Source organism: Caloenas nicobarica, chromosome 37 (assembly GCF_036013445.1).
Source record: "Caloenas nicobarica isolate bCalNic1 chromosome 37, bCalNic1.hap1, whole genome shotgun sequence".
Lineage (NCBI taxonomy): Eukaryota > Metazoa > Chordata > Aves > Columbiformes > Columbidae > Caloenas > Caloenas nicobarica.
Genome location: NC_088281.1, coordinates 2,040,488 through 2,062,274, shown reverse-complemented (window position 1 = coordinate 2,062,274; position 21,787 = coordinate 2,040,488). Strand labels below are relative to the sequence as shown.

Genomic DNA, 21,787 nt, shown 5'->3' with positions numbered 1-21,787 from the left:
GGAGGGTGAATTGGACATGAGGAAAAGGTTCTTCACCCAGAGGTGCTGGACACTGAACAGGCTCCCCAGGGAGGTGTCACAGCCCCAACCTGACAGTGTTCAAGAAGAGACTGGACAATGTCCTCACACACGGTGTGGACTGTGTGGTTGTCCTGTGCAGGGACAGGAATTGGACTCCATGATTCTGGTGGGTCCCTTCCAACTCAGGACATTCTATGATTCCATGTTTTCATTGTACAGATGAGTTGTAAGCATACACATCATGTGCCTGTCCACTGTGTGCATGTGGTAAGATGAACCCAAGGGAGCACAAATGCTATCAGCTCTTCCTTGGAGTGCCATATAGGTCAGTGGGACAGAGATGGTGTTCAGGGGTCTCTTCCAACCCACGTTATTGTAGGATTCCATGAATCTTTTCCTTGGAGAGCTCTTTCATGTCAAATAGACAGAGGAAGAAGAAAGAAAAAGAGGCAGAAGCAGAGACATAAAATGCCCCAGTGTAAATACAGCAGCTCCTCTGAGGAACGTTTCTCCACTCAAACCCTTGATAGGAAATCTATTAGATACATTTGATGAAACCAGCTTAGTTTTACCTGCTCACACACTGGAGCACAAGGAGGGCGATGGCTGGGTCCGATGCCATGTGCTCAGCTGTGTCTCAGGAACTCATAGTCCAGTAGGAAGCCAATGGCTGTGGAGGGGACTGTGAGTCACTTGTGCCTCTGCAGGGGACAGGCCGACAGCAGGAACAGGGCTGGGAAAGGGACTGGGAGGTCACAATAAAAGACGAGCAATCGGGCCCTATCAGCATGGCTTTATGAAAGGCAGGTCCTGCTTGACCAACCTGATCTCCTTCTGTGACAAGGTGACTGGCTTAGCAGATGAGAGAAAGTCTGTCGTGGGGGAGTGAATCCACCACAGAGACTGTGGATGTTGTGCACTTAGACGTCAGTAAAGCCTTTGACACCGTATCCCACAGCATCTCCTGGAGAAGCTGCAGCTCATGGCCTGGATGGTGTATCTGCGATGGATAAAGAATTGGCTGGAGGGCTGGGCCCAAAGAGTTGTGGTGAACGGAGCCAACCCCAGTTGGCAGTCGGTCACTAGTGGTGTTCCCAGGTCTCAGTATTGGGGCCAGTTCTGTTTAATCTCTTTGTCAATGATCTGGATGAGGGGATCGAGTGCACCCTTAGTAAGTTTGCAGATGACACGAAATTGGGTGGGAGTGTTGATCTGCTGGAGGACAGGAAGGCCATACAGAGGGATCTTGCCTGACTGAGGTCAATTGTATGAGGTTCAACAAGACCAAGTGCCGGGTCCTGCACTTGGGTCATAACAATCCCCTGCAACAATACAGGCTTGGGGAAGAGTGGCTGGAAAGCTGCCTGGCGGAAAAAGACCTGGAGGTGTTGATTGGCGGGTGCTGAACATGAGCCAGCGTGTGCCCAGGTGGCCAAAAGGCCAATGGCCTCCTGGTGTGCATCAAGAATAGTGTAGTGGGCGGAACCGGGGCAGCGATCATCCCCTTGTACTTGGTGCTGGTGAGGACACAACTCGAATCCTCAGTTTGGTTTTGGGTTCCTCACTGTAGGAAAGACCTTGAGGTGCTGGAGTGAGTGCAGAGGAGGGGACAAGGCTGTTGAGGGTCTGGAGCACAAGTCTTCTGAGCAGCAGCTGAGGGACCCGGGGGTGTTTAGCCTGGAGAAAAGGAGACTGAAGGGAGACCTTTTTGCTCTCTACAACTACCTGAAAGGAGGTTGCAGCATGGAGGGTGTTGGTCTTCTCCTGAGTAGCAAGTGATAGGATGAGAGGAAATGGCCTCAGCTTGTGCCAGAGAAGGTTCAGAATTGATATTGGGAAACATTTCTTCATGGAAAAGGTTGTGAAGCAGTGGAACAGGCTGTCCGGGGAAGTGGTTGAGTCACCATTGCTGGAGGTGTCTAAAAGATGTATAGATGCGGTTCTTAGGGTTTAGTGCAAGAGTTGGGTTATGGTTGGACTCGATGATCTCAATGGACTCTTCCACCGGAAATGATTCTATGATTCTATGATCCTTTCTGGAATATTAATAGCTGATAGTTCAGCTCATGACTTGTTTCTGGGATGTGTGCTTTTAAGCTCACAACTTCCAGTGTCTCTGATAGGGCAGCGGAAGGCACCTAACTGGAACCCTAACTGTGAGATTCCCTCTGCTGAAGGACCTTTTTGGGTTTTGATTTCGCCACCTGGAAGCCCCTGGGAGCCCTTGCGAGAGTGGCGGAGGTGGCGTGGGCGTTACCACAGTGATGGCGATCACACTCCCACCCCTCACCTTGAAAAAGCCTCAGGGACAGCAGTTCCTGTGTGAGGAAAGGCGGAGGGAGCTGGGGCTCTTGAGCTTGGAGAAGAGGAGACTGAGGGGTGACCTCATTCATGGGGATCAATATGTGAAGGGTGAGTGTCATGAAGATGGAGCCAGGCTCTTCTGGGTGACAACCAGTGATAGGACAAGGGGCAATGGGTGCAAACTGGAACACAGGAGGTTCCACTTAAATACGAGAAGAAACTTCTTCTCAGTGATGGTAACAGAGCCTGGACCAGGCGTCCCCCGGGAGGTTGTGGAGTCTCCTTCTCTGAAGACATTCCAACCCACCTGGACACTTTCCTGTGTAACCTCACCTGGGTGCTCCTGCTCTGGCGGGAGGATTGGACTGGATGAACTTTCAAGGTCCCATCTGTCACAGTCCATCCGGTGATACACTCGTGATGGTTCATTTACCCTGATCTCGAAGCGCAAAATTAAGGTAACCAAAATGCCAAGCGGTTATAATTCAATCAAACAGTGTTACTTTATTATTTTGATTGTAAAGCGGCACACGATAGAGAGAGTGGAGAAAAAGGAAAGGAAAGAAAGGGGGAAAAAAAAGGGTTGGCTACCACTACGAGATCCAAAGGCGTCCCTATGGTCTTGGGTGTCGTGAGAAGAGTCCTGCCGGTTCTCCGTTGTGATCCGTGATCCTTTGGTGGGGAGAGCTCAGCGATGTCCCGTCGGGAATCGTCTTTCATGCTTCTTCACCCCGCTTTGCTCCCATGGATTGAGGCCAATCTCTGCCTTTGTTTCGCAATCCAGGCTGAACTGCGCAGGCCTGAAGAGTCCCCGCTTCGCTTGCCAGAACCCGTCTGTGCCTGCATCGCCTCGGTTCAGGGGTCTTTTACTGGTCCATTGGGTGACCTCAAGACCTTCGTCAAGCCTCTGCGCATGCTCTTCTTCACTGGCCTTAGCAGCAGGGAGGAGGTGGGGGCAAGTTTGGCTGAGGCAGCAGGTGAAAATCCATCTTCTGGACAGCAGTTATTGTCCCCAGGTGGGAGAGACCTGTAGAACACAATTCCTTTTAGGAGGTGGGGGCAAGTCTAGCTGCGGCAGCAGGTGGAATCCGTACAGCAGCCATTGTTACCTGTAGCCCCCGGGTCAGAGAGACCGTTATAACAGAACCTTTTTCGTCAGGCCTCTCTCCAAGTCGTTGTCCAATTCTTTCTATCAGGACATCTGTTCTCCAAGTCCCTGATGGCGATGTTCAGGCAAGTACTGTTCTTCGGACCGACTCTTATACCTTCCAATCCCTGATTTCTGTGATTCTGTGAGATGGAGGGGCCGGGAGAGGGAAATGTGAGGAGATGGATGGATGAGGAGATAGAGACACCAAGAGAGGGAGGGTCGGGTGGGTGGTGGGTGAGGAGCTCGGGATGGACAGATGGACAGAGACATGAGGTGATGGAGACACCAGGAGATGGAGATGGAGGGACCAGGAGGTGGGTGAGAAGATGGGGATGGACAGATGGACAGATGAGGGTGGAGACACCAGGAGATGGAGAATGAGGGTCAGGTGGGTGGTGGGATGAGGAGACGGAGGGATGGCCATGTGGAGGTACGGATGGATGGACAGATGGATGATGGACAAGTAGACGCCGGCCAACTAGATGGCCCCTGCTGGGCCCTCCGCCCACTCACACATCTTGTTGGGTGACACCAACTTCCTGGTGGCCCCAAAATGGATCCAGATGAACTTCCCTGGGAGAGCAGCAGTGGCCACTGCCCTTGGCAGGACCCACCCACAGACCCCACCCACAGGCCCCACCCCCTCCACTCACCAATCAGGAGGAGTTCGCGGGAGATGTTAGGGTCTTGTGTTTTCCATCCTCCAGATGAGGTTGGATGAAGTTGGGAAGATGTTTGGGGGTCTCAGTTGGGGTTCAACATCCTCCAGGTGGGACAAAGTTGGGGAGATCTTGGAGTTCAACGTTGTCAGTGTGAGGTGGGACAACACTGGGGGAGATGGTTCAGGTCTTGGGTTCTCCATCCTCCCAGGGGAAGAGGGATGAAGTTGGGGAGATGTTTGCGGGTCTTGGTTGGGGTTCAACATCCTCTGGGTGGGACAACACTGAGGGAGATGTTGGGGGTCTTGGAGTTCTCCACCGGCTAGATGAGGAGAGATGAAGTTGGGGGAGATGGTTGGGTGTTGGGTACTCCATCCCTCAGGTGGGACAACACTGCGGGAGATGTTTTGGAGTCCTGGGTTCTCCACATCCTTCAGGTGGGACAAAATTGAGTGAGATGTTGGGGTTCAACATCCTCTGGATGACGTGGGACAACACTGCGGGAGATGTTTGGTGTCTTGGGGTTCTCCACCCTCTAGATGAGGTGGACAATGTTGGAGAGATGTTTGGGGTCTTGGTTGGGGTTCAACATCCTCCATATGAGGTGGGGTGAATTTGGGGAGATGGTTGGGGTCTTGGGATTCTCCACCGGCTAGATGAGGTAGGACAAAGTTGGAGAGGTGTTTGGGGTCTTGGGTTCACTATTCCCCAGATGGGACAACATTGGAGGAGATGTTTGGTCTCAGCTGGAGTTCAACCTCCTCCGGGTGAGGTGGGGTGAAGTTGGGGGAGATGTTTGGTCTTGGGTTCCAACATCCTCTAGATGAGGTGCGGTGAAGTTAGGGAGATGGTTGGGGTTGAACATCCCCAGGTGAAGAGGGGGTAAGTTTGGGGAGAAGTTTTGAGGTCTTGGAGTTCAATACTCTCCACATAAGGTGGGATGAAGTTAGGGGAGATGTTGAGGTTCTGGTTGGCCCAAGGGGTCCAGACATGGGACATCGGGGCCTGGGTGGCACAATGGAGCTGGAGATGGGACATCATAAGACTTGGTGTCCCCAAAGTGTCCACGAATAGGACATCCTGAGTCTTGATGGCTTCACAGGGTCCAGGGATGTGACATCTTGGCCTGGGTGGCCCAAAGTGTCCGGGGATGGGACATTCTAGGTCTTTTTGGCCTAAGGGGTCCAGGAATGGGACATCCTGCTCTGCATAGCCCAGAGGATACAAGGATGGGAAATTTTGGCGCTTGATGGCCCAAGGAGGCTAGAGATGGGACAATTTGAGTCCAGGGATGAGATATCCTGGGTCTGGGTGTCCCAGGTGGTCCAGGGTTGGGACATCTTGGTCTTGGTGTCCCAAGATGGTTGGACATGGGACATCCTGATCTCGGTAGCCGAAAGGGTCCAGAGACGGGATATCCTGGCTCTTGGTGTCCTCACAGTGTCCAGGGATGGGACATCTAGGCCTGGGTGTCCCAAAGTGTCCAGGGATGGGACAGTTTAGGTCTTGGTGGCCCAAAGTGTCCAGGGATGGGACATCCTGGCCTGGGTGGTCCATGGGTTGGGGCATTTAACATCTTGATGGCTCAAGGGAGCTGGAGATGAGACATCTTGAGTCCAGAGAAGGGACATCCTTGGTCTTGGTGTCCCCAAACTGTCCAGGGATGGGACATCTTCGGTCTTGGTGGTCTAAGGTGTCCCGGGATAGAACATTTTAGGTATTGGTGGCCCAAAGTGTCCAGAGATAGAACATTTTATGTCCTGGTGGCCTAAGGGTTTCAAGGATGGGACATCTTGCGCTGAGTGGCCCAAGATATCCAGGGATGAGAAATTTTGGCTCTTGATGGCCCAAGGGCACTGGAGATGCAACATTTTGGGTCCAGAGATGGCACAACCTTGGTCTTGGTGGACCAAGGGGGCTGGAGATTGGACATTCTGCATCTTGGTGGCCCAACATGTCCAGCGATGGGAGATCTTCGGTGCAAGGATAGGACATCTTGGCCTGGGAGCTCCAGGGGTCCAAGGGTTGGGACATCCTCGGTCTTGGTGGCCCAAAGAGTCCAGGGCTGGGACATTTTGGGTCCAGAGATGGGACATCTTCGCTCCAGGAATGGGACATCTTGGTCTCGGTGGCCCAAAGTGTCCAGGGATGGGACATTCTGGGTCTTAGTGGCCCAAGGGGTCCAGTGATGGGAGATCTTGGCCTGGGTGGTCCAATGGGCCCAAGGGATGGGACACTGTAGGTCTTGGTGGCCCAAGATGTCTGGAGATGGGACATTTTGGGTATTGGCTTAAAAGTTCCAGAGATGGGACATCCTGCATCTTGGTGGCCCAAAGTGTCCAGGGATGGGACATGTTGTGTCCAGAGATGGGACATCTTGGATCTAGGGATGGGACATTTTGGGCTCAGTGGCCCAGAGTTGCCAGTGATGGGGCATTGGAGGTCTGAGATGAGTCATTCTGGCTCACAGTGGCCCAAGGGATCCAAAGATGGGACATTATAGGTCTTGGTGGCCTATGGGGTCCAGGAATGGCACATCTTGGCCTGGGTGGTTCAATGGGTCCAAGGGTTGGGACATTTAATGTCTTGGTGGCCCAAGATGGCTGCAAATGGGACATCTTGGGTCTAGAGGAGGGACATTCTGGGTCTTGGTGTCCCCAGAGTGTCCAGGGATGGGACATTTTAGGTCTTGGTGGCCTAAGGGGTCCAGGGATGGGACACCTTGCTCTGAGTAGCCCAGGAAATACAGGGATGAGAAAGTCTGGCTCTTGATGGCCCAAGTGGGCAGTAGATGGGACATTTTGGGTCCAAGGATGAGATATCCTGGGTCTTGGTGGCCTCACGATGTCCAGAGATTAAACATCCTGGCTCTCAGTGGCCCAAGTGGTCCAGGAATAGGACATCTACGTTTTGGTGGCCCAAGGGGTCCAGAGATGGGACATCTTGGTCTTGGTGTCCCAAGATGGCTGGACATGGGACATCCTGGTCTTGGTAGGTGAAGGGGTCCAGAGATACAACATCCTGGGTCTTGGTGGCCTCACAGTGTCCAGGGACAGGACATCTTGTCCTGTGTGTCCCAAAGTGTCCAGGGATGGGACATTTTAGGTCTTGGTGGCCCAAAGTCTTCAGGGATGGGACGTCATGGCCTGGGTGTCCCAAAGTCTCCAGGGATGGGACATTTTAGGTCTTGGTGGCCCAAAGTGTCCAGGGATGGGACAGCTGGAGTCTGGGATGGGACATCCAGGGTTTTGGTGGCTCAACGGGTCCAGGAAAGGGACATTTTAGGACTTTTGGTGGCCTAAGGAGTCCAAAGATGGGACATCTTGGCCTGGCTGGCTCAAGGGGGCTGGAGATGGGACATCTTAGGACTTGGTGTCCCCAAAGGGTGCAGGGATGGGACATCCCAGGTCTTCGTGACCTCACAGTGTCCAGGGATGGGACATTTTGGCCTGGCTGGTCCAAGGGGTACAAGGGTTGGGACATTTTAGGTCTTGGTGCCCCAAGAAGGCTGCAAATGGGACATTTTTAGTCCAGGGAGGAGATATCCTGAGTCTTGGTGGCCAAAAGTGTCCAGGGATGAGACATTTTAGGTCTCGGTAGCCCAAGGGGCCCAAGGATAGGATATTTTAGGTCTTGGTCACCAAATGTGTCCAGGCATGGGACATCCTCTGTCTTGGTGACCTCATAGTTTCCAGGGATGAGACATCTTGGTCTTGGTCACCTAAAGGATCCAAGGATGGGGCGTTTTGGCACCTGATGGCCTCACAGAGTCCAGGCATGGGACATCTTGTTGGCCTAAGGGGTCCAGGGATGGGATATCAGGGGTCTGGTTGGCCCAAGAGGGCTGGAGACGGGACATCTTCGGTCCAGAGATGGGACACCTTGGTCTTCGTGTTCCAAAGTGTCCAGAGATAAGGCATCTTCATCTTGGTAGCCCAAAGTGTCCAGGGATGGGACATTCTAGTTCTTCGTGGCCTAAGGATCCAGAGATAAGACAGCCTGGCTCTTGGTGGCCCAGAGTTTCCAGGGACGGGACATCTTGGCCTGGGTAGCCCAAGGGGGCTGGAGATGGGACATCTTGGGTCCCAGGATGGGACATCCTGCGTCTTGGTGGCCCAAAGTCTCCAGGCATGAGACATCTTTGATCCAGGGATGGGACATTTTAGGTCTTGGTGGCCTAAAGTGTCCAGGGATGAGACATCTTGATCTTGGTGGCCCAAGGTGGCTGGAGATGGGACATCTTAGGACTTGGTGTCCCCAAAGTTTCCAAGGATGGTTCATCCTGGGTCTTGGTGGCTTCATGGGGTCCAGAGATGGGATATCTGGGCCTGGGTGGCCTAAAGTGTCTAGGGATGGGACATCTTGGATCCAGGGATGGGACATTTTAGGTCTTGGTCCAAAGTCTCTAGGCATGGGATATCCGGGGTCTGCATGGGACATTCTGGCTCTCGGTGGCCCAAGGGGTCCAGGGATGCGACGTTTTAAGTTTTTGGGCCCTAATGGGTCCAGGGACAGGAAATTTAACCCTGAGCAGCCCAAGGTGTGCAGGGATGGGAGATTTTGGCTCTTAGTGGCCTCACAGTTTCCAGGGATGGGACATAGCGGCAGCGAGAGCGACTCCAGTAGCAGTGCCGGCCATGGCAGCGTGTCTGGCTGCCACCACGTCTCCTCTTTCACCAAGACCGGGCCACAGTGGGGTGGCCACGTCCCTGTCCTGCCAGAGGATGCAGCTCTGCAACCCCTGCCCCGCTTTTAAAGGGGTGCCTGGGTGGAGCCCTTTGTGACATCACCAGTGACATCACAATGCCCCACTGTGGCAGTTGCACATCCCCCTGAGATCCAGAGCCTTCAATAGGGCAGCCGATGGCTCCTTCGCACCTTTTGTGCCCCGCTGTGCCTGTCCCCACGTACACACCAGGGTGGTACCAAGGTGCTGACAGTCACATCCTCCCCTGCCCCGGGCAGGGTGACTTCACCTCCACCAGCTGGGGGGCAGGAGGGGTGGGACCCTCAGTCAGTTGACAGGGTCCTCAGCAAAGGAGGTGCCCAGAGAAGCTGAGAAGCTCCTGGACTATGTTGTAATGCCCACAGCCTGTCACGTCCTGCCCTCAGGTATGAGTGCGGAATGGAGGGAATGGAGGTTCTAGTTTTCCTGTTTCTGGGAGAGACTTTCATGCTCAGTGGAGGAGGGAGCTGAAGGTATAATGGGTAGGACTTCTTTCATGCTCTGTGAATGTTCTTTTGGATTATGCCACCTTGATACCAGTTTACTCAGTTTATCAAGGGGTAAGTACGCCCTCCATTATATCTCCAGGAACTCCCTTTTAAATTCCCAAAACCCACCATTGTTGTCGGATCTTAGGTTGTTCCCCCTTTCCTCTTCTAATATGCGGATGCTTCTTTCTTGGAGCCCTGGTAGCAGCAGCAGTACTGGTAGAAAGGGGCAGATTCTTGACTTCAACATGACAGATTCCTCTCGACCTTGCTTCTAGGATTTTTACAGGGCCATATTTCCTATTATAATGTATCAATTCTTGTGCTGCTTCCCCCCACGTCCACACCTTTTTAGTATTTGGTTGGTTGGGGGAAGTCGGGGCAGGGGTGAACAGTGAATCAATGGCAGTGTCAGGTCCATCCCTCTGGCTCCCACTTCTGGTACCCTGGCTTCTAATCAAACCTTCCAACCTACTGGGCTCATCAATGCGATTGTCCTTTGAAGGTTTAAGTGATTCCTGAAGTCCCCTTATCAAGGGAGTCATCATGTCAGGACTCACTGCCAGCATCATTGAGGATTCGCATTCAGGAATCAATTTTCTTTCATGTACCATTTGCAAGCAGGCTGCTTTGTGTGCACTTTCTAGCAATTGATGAGGTGTGCCAGTGATTGCCGGGGCTCTCCTCTATCTAAAGGGTTCAGCCCTCCAGCCCAATAAGCAGCTCGCTGGGTTAGGGACCATGGGGCACGTCTGTCACCAGTTGTTAAGAAAACGCCATGCCCCGAGTAACCATTAGCTTCCTGTTCACTTCACTGAATTTGGTCTCCCCCAGTTAGGGATATGTGCCACACGTGCTCCGTTTCAGATTCTTTAGGGAGGCGCCCATACTCTCTCTTTAGTTTGCCAGCTCGGTGGCAGTGTCAGGTGTTTGCTTAGTTGTAATGTGAGGGTCAGTATCCTCTTCATTTGCATGAAAATATTCTGTTTTCACTAAGGGTCTCACGTGTGGGTATTCCTCATCACGTTTTCTCATCTCCTCCAATTCTTTCTGAGGGTAAATTTGATTTATTTCTTAGATACTTTTCTCCTCTAGCTGCCGCTCCCTCAGCACTCCTGTGCTTTTTAAACATTCCTCCTTTAGAGTAGCTTTTAATGAGCGGTTTTCTTCCCTCTCTTTTTCGAATCATTGTGAAGAATTTTCTAATTGTTCTAAATTGGAGATCGTTTTTTGCGAAATCTGCACCAGATTTTCAAGGGATTCTATAATTTTGCTTTCATTACTACGTTGCCTGAGGTGATCTTCAATCGCTGCTACTAGGCTGGCCTAGGACAGCACAGACCATAGCTTTGTTCTTATCTGATCTGAACTTAGACTTAGTCTGTAGAGAAATCACTCGGTCCACTACATGTCGGAGTGGATCCTTAGGATGAGCCTCGTTGGACGGAAAGAGTTGGCCAGAATAACGACAGCATCCCAATGTGGGTTAAATCGTTCACCTTTATTCAACATAACAACAAAGACTAGATAGAACTTTTTCCCTGAGCACGCGCTAAAGAAACGGTAATGATTGGCTACAATGCGCTGATCACGTGTCCCATCCCCATTTGCTATTGGTGATCAGCCACTGTCCACGCGCCGTGACGTTCCATGTCTCTGCTGGCAGAGGACGGCAAGCGTCAGCCTAAACCTAAACCGTGGCCATGTGGAGCCCTGGATTGCTTACCACACATACATGTTATGTCTCCTAAAAAGTTATCCACAACTACACTCTGTCAATTAGCCCAATTATCACAAGCCCAGTCCTCTCTGGGTATGGAGGGTCGAGCCCCGTACTTTGCTAAAAGTGTGTAGAATGAGTCTCGATCTTTCCCTAACCAAAAATCTTGATTATCAACCTTTTCAGTCATTCTTATTATGAAGGGACCAAACCCGCGTCGGGAAGGCACAAGTTAGTTACACAAACCCACAGCAACTGCTGTGTCACCCTTCTCTTTCCCGAGTGGTTGGAGGGGACAAAAATCTGCTACGGGAAGGCTCAACTTAGTTACGCAAACACACAGGATTGCCCCTTCACTCTCCCTAGCGGACAATTCTCATCAACATGAGAACAACACCCATTTTTGCACTTTGAGATCCCAGAGACAGAGCCCTCAACTCAAGTTTGGAGTGCTCAACACCAAGGCATGTGTGGTGTGCAAAAAGACTGAATCGCCCCCCTTTCTGGACACCTATCACCTTATTGGGTGTAGGGCCAGGTGTGGCTGGAGCGAAACTTTCTTCCCCTGTTACAGACCAAACAGTACCTGCACTCCTCTGTATTCTCAGAATCCTGTCCGTGACACCAATTTAATGTCACGGTCCGTTCAATGATGGACTCGTGATGGTTCGTTTACCTTGATCTTGAAGCGCAAAATTAAGGCGACCAAAATGCCAAGGGGTTACAATTCAGTCAAACAGTGTTAACTTTCATATTTTGCCCGTATAGCGGCATGCGATAGAGAAAGTGGAGAAAAGGGAAAGAGAAAAAAAAGGGGGAAAGAGGATTAGCTACCACCGCGACTCCACAGGCGTCCCTATGGTCTCAGGTCCCAAAAGCAGCATCCTGCCAGTCCTCCGTCATGATCCATGATCCTTTGGTGGGGACATCTCAATGATGTCCAGTTGGGAATCGTCTTTTACGCTTCTTCACCCCTCCTCTCTCCCATTGATTGAGGCCAATCACCGCCTTTGTTTCGCAATCCAGGCCTAACTGCGCAGGCCCGAAGAGTCCCCTCTTCACTTGCCAGAACCCGTCTGCGCCTGCGTCACCTCGGTTCAGGGGTCTCTTACTGGTCCGCTGGGTGACCTCTAGACCTTCGTCAAGCCTCTGCGCATGCTCTGCTTCGCTGGCCTTAGTAGCAGGGAGGAGGTGGGGGCAAGTTTGGCTGAGGCAGCAGGTGAAATCATCTTCTGGACAGCAGCTATTGTTACCTGTAGCCCCAGGTCAGAGAGACCTGTACAACACAGTTCTTTTCCTCAGGCCTCTCTCCAAGTCCTCGTACAGTTCTTTCTATCAGGGCATCTGTTCTCCAAGTCCCTGATGGCGATGTTCAGGCAAGTACTGTTCTTCGAACCAACTCTTATAGGAGGCCATGGAGAACACGCAGCCAGGCTCTTCACCATGGTGCGTGGTAGAAGAACAAAAGAGAATGGGTGGAAGGTGAGAGAGGTTCAGCCCGGACATAAGGAAAAGCTTTTTCCCCAGGAGCTCAGCCAAGTGCTGTCTCAGGTCACCCAGAGAGGCTGCACAGGCTCTGTCCTTGCAGGTTTTCAATCTCTGATTGCATCAAGGCTTGAACACCTTGGTCTGACCCAGTTTGTGACAGGTTGGACTGCAGACTCCTGAGGTCCCTTCAACCTCAGTTCTCTTACAATCCCATTGTGATGTTGGGCTCTGTTTCTAACTGGTCAGAGCAGACGATTATGGGCCATGAGTCCACCTGTGCTGGAGGTGACCATCTAAACCAACATCTCAACCAGTGAACCAGCCAACATCTCAGTGTGACTCGCTCTGGGCAAAGTGTGAGGAGTCCTGGGCAGGGAAGGTTTAGAGGGCATGGGGTGCTATGCAAGACACAAAATGATCTTGGCTTAATGCCTGCAGGCCCATCAGATGTCAGTTAATGTCAATGAAAATTAAAATAAGAAGAACTGAAGACAAAGATCCAAAGCAAAGGAAGGTGTCAACATACTTGTCTTTATTTTTCTTTTTTTCTTTGGGAGGGTTTCTTTTCTTTGAAAAGCAAAGAGTTTTCCAGACCTGGGAATGGATTTAGGACACAAATGTCTTCAGCTCCAGGGACACAAACACCTGGTGCCAGTGTAGATGCCCCGGGAACCCCTGCCCAGGCTCCCCCTGCATCGCAAGGTGCTCTGGTCTCCCCCAGGTCCTCTGTGATAGATGCCAATCCCAGGCCAGCACCTCAGGTGCACTGGGGCCCCTAAAATGGCACTGGCTGTTTATGGTGAGACAACTGATGACTGATGTCTGCCTGGAAAGGTGCACTTTGTTGTTGTTGTTGTTTTTGGGTTTGGTTTGGGTTTTTATTTCTGTTTTTTGTTTGTTTTGTTTGTTTGTTTCTGGGGGTTTTTGTTGGCTTATTTTTAACATATTAAAACAAAAATCCAAAACAAACAAAAAAACCCCCACCACAAACACAAAAAAATGCTAAAAAGTGAATTAGTGGGAAGTGTACTAAGGGTAGGAAAACAAATATTGGTCTTCCCCTGTACTTCCATTACCAACACTCTATTATTTCATCTCCCTTGTCATTCAGGAGTTTCCATCTCTCCTGATTAAATGTCCATGTCAAAGGACAACTTCCCAGCAGACTGTCTGGACGTTTGCCCTTCCCAGTGCTCTCAGGTTTCCTCCTCCACTTGCTCTTTGGTCATTCAGTTGCCTCTCAACTCTCTGCTTTCTGCTTCAGAGCTTCAGGGAGTTACAAACTTGCCCCATTCTTCAGAGGTTTAATTAACAGGGTAGTCAACAGGTTAATTGTGTTTATATATATCCCTTCCTATCTCTCTGTCTAAAACAGTTCTTGTGTGGATGTCCCTTGTGGATGGTGGACCTCATTAGATCCAGCTTACACACACAGTTGAGGAAAGTGGTTTAGTGTTTATGAAATTGTGTAGTGTTTACACAGGAGAGCAGGTGGGAGCTGGTGTGCAGGAGCTGCAGCATCCACCTGCAGAGCTCAGTGCAGAAGTCTGATGTGAGGAAAAGTGATGCAAGTCCCAGGTGGCCAATGAGGGAACGGGCAGACTGGGGGTGGGCGGTGAGGAGCAAGGGTGTCCATACAGTGTCCAGCCTCAAGGGACTGTTCTCCTGCCTGTCCAGATGGCTTCAGGAGACCCTCTGGATCAATGTCCATTGCAGAATGCTGCTGTCACTTCTACACACTGAAAAATGACAGAAAATACCCTTGAAAGAAAAAACCCTCCTTTATGAAATCTTCTTTGAAATCTTCATCAGTAAGTGTCCCATTGAAACCTCTCCAGTTAGTTCTACAAGTCTTGAAGATTGGAAGAAAATGAGGAAAGAAACATAGCTCGTTAGGGCTTTCTGTGTTTTAATGAGCCCCATGGCGTATTTGGTGCTGAGTCCATGAACCTCAGATACCAAGGACAGACTGAAGAATCTCCTCAAGAAGCCCAAGTCAGAAGCAAAGCCCAAAGTTCCTTGAAGCATTAATGGGCCCCACTGAGGGCTGTTACTGACAAAGCCTCCCCAGGGACTCGTTAGAGCAGATAATTGGAGGCAGTGATTGCATCAGGCAAAGGCAAAGTGCAGCAGCTCTGATGCTGAGAAAACCCTTGATTTGTTTGATGAAGGACAATGGCCAAGCCTTGACCCCCTGCCCCTGGGAAGGGAGATCCTGTCCCTCACGCGTGTCTCAGGGCTCTTCCTGGGGATGTGGGGATGATGCCCAGTGCAGGACAATGGTGTGACACTCCCTGGGGGGTGCAAGGAGGCAATGGGGCGCCATGGCCATGACAACCATGTGTCTCCTCTTCGGCCTCGCTGTCAGGGACATCAGCCATAGCCAAGGGGACAAAGACCTTGGGTCTTTCAGGGACATCCAGCCTTGCCAGCACCCTTGGCCATCTCCACCACGGTCCCTCCTACACTGTCCCAGGCCTGTGGCTGTTTCCCCACAGGCTGCAGACACCCCATGCGCTTCCCCAGCTTGTTCTCACCCCGGTGTGTCCCCACCTGTGCTGCTGAACAGCTAATCCCAGCAAGAGAGAGCAAAAGGGCAACAGGCAGAAAGACCCAAAGGCCAACTGCAAAATGGCAGAACGACAAAAGGCCGAACTAACATCGAGCTCCTGACAGAATGAAACTTCTGAATGGAACTAACCAAGCCAGCTGGAAAACCCAAAGTAACAGATGTAACAAGCCCTAAAAGCCAGCTCCGGCTTTAGACTGAGCATGACGCTAATCATAGGGAATATTTCATTGATCAGCCTGCATGTCAATCCAGGTGCTGTCCTGTCTGTGTCCCCTCCTGCCAATTTGCATCTGCAGCTGGATGGCCAAAGAAGTCCTTGGTTTCCCTGACAACAGCCAAGATATTAGTGAGTTCTGACATTCCTTTCTTACCAAATGGCAAACACTGTAAAGCTGCTAGAAGAAAAAATTAACTCTATCCCAGGGAAGAAACAGTGTTATTATTCGCATAGCCAATCTAAACAAAAGACTGTAGTAGCTATGAAGGAGAGAGATTCAAAATGCATGAAGAAAATTAACTCAATCTCAGTAAAAACAGCACGTTTCCTCAGCCTCCACTTCACCAGGCTAAAGAAGTTTGGGTCTCTCAACATCTCCACACATGACCCAGACTGTCTCTGGCCACACGACAGCTCCTCCCCGTTCCTCCAGCGTGGAGAACCTCCCACTGGGACACCCCGCTCCAGATGTGACCACACCAGTGCGGAGTCAAGATGGACAATAACTGCCCTTGGCTGGGTGGCCACGCTCCTCCCAGTGCAGCCCAACGTGCTCATGGGCATATTCCTGTTTAGCACCACTGAGAACTGACTGAACAGCCAGGCTCAGAGGGTGGTGACCAGCGGCACAAAGCCCAGCAGGAGGTACCATGAGGAGCACTGATGGACACTGTACTACCCAGCATCTCCTCCCCACAGGTGTCTCTTGGGTCCCTGGAACCACCTCAGTGACAAGGGGGAGAGCACTGCCTGTATGGGGTGGAGGAGATGGGGTCTGGAATGAGGGTCCTGCGGCAGTTTCTCCTGGTTGTTCATGCAGCAACAAGCTGGGCTGGATATTTGGAGAGAGGAACTCTTCCTAAGGGCCTCCAATGGGCATGGGGATGGCCTACAGTTTCCTGCATGCTGCCTTTTCTGGTGGAGATCAGAGGCTGCCGGCCCTTTAGAGGACCCAGGACAGGCCTTGTCCTTCCTCTGGTCACAGCTGGACCCCAGTTCTCCAGCTCAGCCCCAGCTCAGGAGCCTTGTCTAGGGGTGACTTTTGGGGTAAGGTTGACAAGAGGGGTGCATAAGTTTGTCTTAAGGACATGTGATGAGCACCAGGACTGAAGTACCAGAGCAAAATGATGTGGCTTCTGGGTGAATACTTTCTTCGGTGCAAGTCGTGACACAGGGTCCCAGACTTGCTTTCCATGCCACCCTTCACGAGGGATGATGCACTAAGAGATGGCAAGTGGGGGACACCAATCCTTCTCCAGCTACTTCCCGGGCCTGGTGAAGCACCAGGACAGCAAGGACTTCTGGCCCTGCACCCTGAACTCTGGGTATTATCTTGGGGCAGCTGAACACCAGCATTTTTCTCTCCAAGGCAATTTCCAGCCCCGGTCAGCTCCTGTCTGATCTCCTCCCATCCCTCCTCTGATCTGGTCTGGTGCTCCTGGCCCCTTCCCTGTGCTCCCCACAGGGCCCCAACCTGGCACTGATGCTCTACAGAGCAGGTTGGCTGCAGGACCATGGGGTGACTCCACACTGGTTGTGCTGCTCAGTGAGGGACACAGATGCAACTGCATGGGCTGCACGGTCACTGAGCTCTTTCCCGGGGGTCTAAAGCTCTGGAATGGGTTCAGAGCATTTCTTGGGACTCACTGGGTTTTCTGCTCATTTTGGTTCAGCAATCCCTTTCTTGTCCTTCAGGTGCCTGGAGATTGGTGCAGGAAGATGCGGCCTATTCCCTTCCCAGGGACGGAATAACAGCCTGTAATTCTTCAAATTCTCCTTCCTGCCCTTCTTGAAGATGGGTTTGACATCTTCCGTTCCCCAGGACCTCAGAACTCCCGTGTTTCTGCTGTCACTTTTGAAAGCACAATCCAGAATCATGGGCAAGGGTGACATAGCAGACAGGAGCACTTGCAATGAGCCTGTCCAAGGGAGCTGAGATGAATCTCCCTGGGCCAGTGGGGTTTGTTCCCGGAGTCACACACAGAAATGCCAGGGTTCCATCAGGCATCCGTGTCTGAGCTGGTCTCAGGACTGCTTATGCACCCAGAGATGTTCAGAGACAGAGTCTGTCCCTTTTACTCACAGAGGCAGGAGTCACAGTGTCTCTCTGACCTCCTGTTGCCACTCAAAGGGATGTGAGACACCTCAGCCCTGTGGTGTGTCACCCTGCTCTGCACTCATCTGAGATGTCCCACGTCATGAGGAATGGACACGGGGATCACAGTTCAAGGAAGAAGATCCCAGTGGGTAGTTTCCCATGAACTGTTACTCCCAGTGTGAAGTGATCTTGGGACACTGTCTGTCCCACAGGCGTTCATGGAACTCCCAGGAATAGCTGATGGTGTTTGTGCTCACTCGGTTTCATCTCACCTCATGTACATGATGTGCGTGCTCACATCTCATCTGTACAATGCAAACATGGACTTCTGACCTACCCATTCAGGAACAAATTCTCCAAGCTGGTGTGACAGAGCAGTGCTGGAAATGGTGGTTGTGAGGGGCCAGTCCATGACGATGCCCTGGGGCAGCTTCCGCGGGGTGTCCAGTGCACAGGGGCACAGCCCAGCCCCTGCTCTGCTGGTCCTGCAGGTCTCTGGCAGGAGGCCTGGCTGTGAGAGGACACTGCTGAGTGCCCAGCCCTGCACACACACACTGTGCAGCTGGACACTGGTGTTTGCATCTGTGGCCACTTTTTTGGGCATGTTCTTGAGAGAATCTTTGTAAGAAGAGCTAAACCTTCTGGCCCTGACCATAGGAGATCACCTTTCTTTCTGGAAAGGCTGTTCTGAGGCCAGCTCTGTCACAGCAGTGCCCATGGCCTGTCCCTGCCAGCGCTCACAGGACTGACACACAGCAGGACGGTGACCAGGCTGCCAGAGCACTCAGGCCTTGCACCAACACAAGGGATGAGAAGGAGAGTGTGGGAGTGGAACGAGAACAGCTCTGGAAGGCCAAGCGCTGGTGCTCCCTGGCAGGGCTGCCAGGCTGGACTCTTTTCCCCTCCTCCCATGCACACAGGAACTGTCCCTGCAGCTCCAAACAGGCCTTGCAGGAAGGATATAGTGAAAATGAAGTCACTACAGGATGCTTTATTTTGTTTAAATACACACAGATCATGGCTCCTCATTTACACAGCCAGGGGTTATAAAAGAAAAGCAGACAGTGAATTAGAAAGGGGATGAAAATGTTATCACAATTTAAAAAAAGGGTAATAACAACAGAAAATACAGATGAGAGACTAGACCTGTAACTAGTTACATTAAAACTGCTATGTAGAAGAAGATGGACAGTTTATTGCTTCAGAAAACACTAAGATATGAATTTCCACAGGGCATCCTTGAGCTCCTGGTTCCTCATGCTGTAGATGAGGGGGTTCACTGCTGGAGGCACCACTGAGTACAGAACAGACACCACGAGGTCCAGGGATGGAGAGGAGATGGAGGGCGGCTTCAGGTGGGCAAACATGCCAGTGCTGACAAACAGGGAGACCACGGCCAGGTGAGGGAGGCACGTGGCAAAGGCTTTGTGCCGTCCCTGCTCAGAGGGGATCCTCAGCACGGCCCTCAAGATCTGCACATAGGATACCACAATGAACACAAAACACCCAAATCCTAAACAGACACTAACCACAAGGAGCCCAGCTTCCCTGGAGTAGGACTGTGAGCAGGAGAGCTTGAGGATCTGGGGGATTTCACAGAAGAACTGGTCCAGGGCATTGCCCTTGCACAGCGGCAGTGAAAATGTATTGGCCGTGTGCAGCAGAGCATAGAGAAACCCAGTGGCCCAGGCAGCTGCTGCCATGTGGACACAAGCTTTGCTGCCCAGGAGGGTCCCGTAGTGCAGGGGTTTGCAGATGGCAACGTAGCGGTCATAGGACATGATGGTGAGAAGTGAATATTCTGCTGTAGCACAGAAAAAGAAAAAAAAGAGTTGGGCAGCACATCCCGAGTATGAGATGGCCCTGGTGTCCCAGAGGGAATTGGCCATGGATTTGGGGACAGTTGTGGAGATGGAGCCGAGGTCGAGGAGGGCGAGGTTGAGCAGGAAGAAGTACATGGGGGTGTGGAGGTGCTGGTCACAGGCTATGGTGGTGATGATGAGGCCGTTGACCAGGAGGGCAGCCAGGTAGATGCCCAGGAAGAGCCAGAAGTGCAAGAGCTGCAGCTCCCGTGTGTCTGTGAACACCAGGAGGAGGAACTGGGTGATGGAGCTGCTGTTGCACATTTGCTGATGAGCATGGGGCACTGTCACAGGAGCAAAAGATAGTGATAAGTTAGGGGAGACTTCTCTGAGCAAAATCAAAGCCATTTCTCACACACCCTCCCCTGCTCCACACCTCTTGTCCTTTTCCAGACCTCCCTTCGGGTCCATGGCTGAGCCCTGGGTGCTGCTGGCTGGAGGTGCCGTGAGGAGCAGGGCCTGTGCCCGCTGGCTGCCCAGGAGTCAGCCCTGCTCTGCAGCAGGGGTCATGGAACGGGGGGCAGGCGACACACCTGGGGTTCAAAGTTGTCATCTGAAACTGCTGCTGGTGCAGAAGGGCCTGTCAGCATCTGCACTGTCACAGAGAATGGAACAGGATGGTAAAATGAAGTTTGAAATGATTGGGGTTTTGACAGCTTTGCAGAATCACAGAATATTAGGGATTGGAAGGGACCCCGAAAGATCATGTAGTCCAATCATTGAACTCCCCTGGAGAGTGTTGTTGGGTGTCAGAAACCCTCAGCATTTCTGCTGCACTCAGAGAGAACAGAGCGAGTCCTGCGAGACCAGAGGATGCCTGTGGGTCAGTGCAGAGTGAGGGCAGCTGCTCTGTCCCTCTGTCTTGCTCCAGCTGCCCTGGGCTGGCACCTTTCTGAGATGGAGGTTGATCACACTGCCATGTAACCCTGAAAAGCCACCAGGCACTGCTGAGAACAGAGGGATCCACCGCGGACCATGACATGTCTCACCCTTTCGTCAGGTCTCAGCACCCCACTTCTGTCCCAGGACACACACGGCTCATTTCACAAACCAAACAGCATTTCTTCCATCATAGCATCTCTGCACTTCTGCATGAGTAATTCAGATAATGCTAATGTGTTATAGGACAGGTTTGCATCCTGGAGGGAAGCTCGCAGCTTGGAAGAAAAACACTTAATGAGACAGCCAAGGGTCCTAATGATGGCATTTGATTCAGGGAGACTCAGCTCATTCCCCAGCCCCACAGACTGCATTGCCCACAGCCCCACAGGTCAGAGCAAAGCTGGGACACGTGTTCCCATGGACACAGCTGCAGGAAAGGACCCACAAGATCAGGCTGTGACTCTGCAGCTGAAACTCCCATCCCCAGAGAGCCTGACAGCAAGAACCAGATCACACCAACAGTGACCCAGAGCAGTGGAGCAAGAAGGAAACTGCGGTGAGGGTGGGTGTGAGAGAGGCCAGGGCAGAGGCAGCCGGGCACTCAGACAGCGTCACCCTTCCCCAGCTGTGCAGCCACCTCCCACACACCAGCATTGCCGGGCAGCTGCTCTCAGCCCCTGTGCTCTGCAGAGGGAACTGGAGCTCTGGCTGCACAGGAGCTGCTTCATGCCTTGGAGCCCCCGGCCCTGAGGGCAGAGGCTTTGCTGGCTGGGAGAGGAGGCGAGGGGGCTGCTCACAGGAGGGATCTGCACTGCGGAGGATCATACGGAGTTTTCTGTGTTCTCCCTCCCAGAACAATTCTGAGTTTAGTTACCTCTCATTTCTGATCATTTCCCTGCTGTCTGGAGATTCTCCCCCTGGGAGGTGTTTCCCTGTCCATGTCTCTTCCCTGTCAGCACTCACAGACCCCATCCCACCCTCTGTGCCCTCACCCTGGCCCTACAGATCCTGCCTGTTCACAGGGCACAGCCTGGGGGCATCTTCCTGTTTGCAGACTGGGGAAAAGGACAGGTCAGAGTAAGACTGACGGGTATAGCCAATGTGATGCTGGTGCTGTGCACAGGCAGAGCAGCAGCTGAAGGGATGTTATGAGGCTTCTGGCAGATGTACTGATGACTCTGAGTTGCAGTTCAGGAGTCTCAGTGACTTGTTTAAGCATGAGAGCTCATCTTCATTTTATCCTTTCCTGCATCCCCCAATCCTCGGGATAGGAAACTGAAAAGACAGGCTCAGGAAAGCTCCCTATCTCTCTGGTAATCCTTGCATTGATCTTCTGCTTGAGGCATCCACTTGGAAAAGTCCTGGGGGTGATCTGGAGCTGTGAGCAGCCCTGACCCATATAGCATCCTCTCCACAGCAGAAGCACCTTTCCTGCCCTAATAGGGGTCACTCCTTCCCCCCACAGCTTCCCCTCTCAGTGGTGTTGGTATCTCCCCGGGCAGGCTGAGCGCTGACCCTGGCAGGCAGCAGAGTCCCTGCCCCGGCACAGCCCTGGGGTGCAAGGACCCTGCTCTGCAGGACAGCCCTGGGCACCCCTGGG

At 52.2% G+C, this 21,787-nt stretch overlaps 1 protein-coding gene across 1 annotated transcript in view; it reads right to left on the bottom strand.

Annotated features, from left to right (window-relative positions):
- Positions 1-19,401, bottom strand: part of LOC136001070 (olfactory receptor 14A16-like) — a 49,348-nt gene extending 29,947 nt beyond the window's left edge. Inside the window, exon 1 of the mRNA XM_065655118.1 lies at positions 18,727-19,401. Coding sequence (XP_065511190.1) covers positions 18,727-19,401 — 675 coding nt within the window. The remainder of the gene's footprint in view (positions 1-18,726) is intronic.
- Between the last annotated feature and the right edge of the window lie 2,386 nt (positions 19,402-21,787).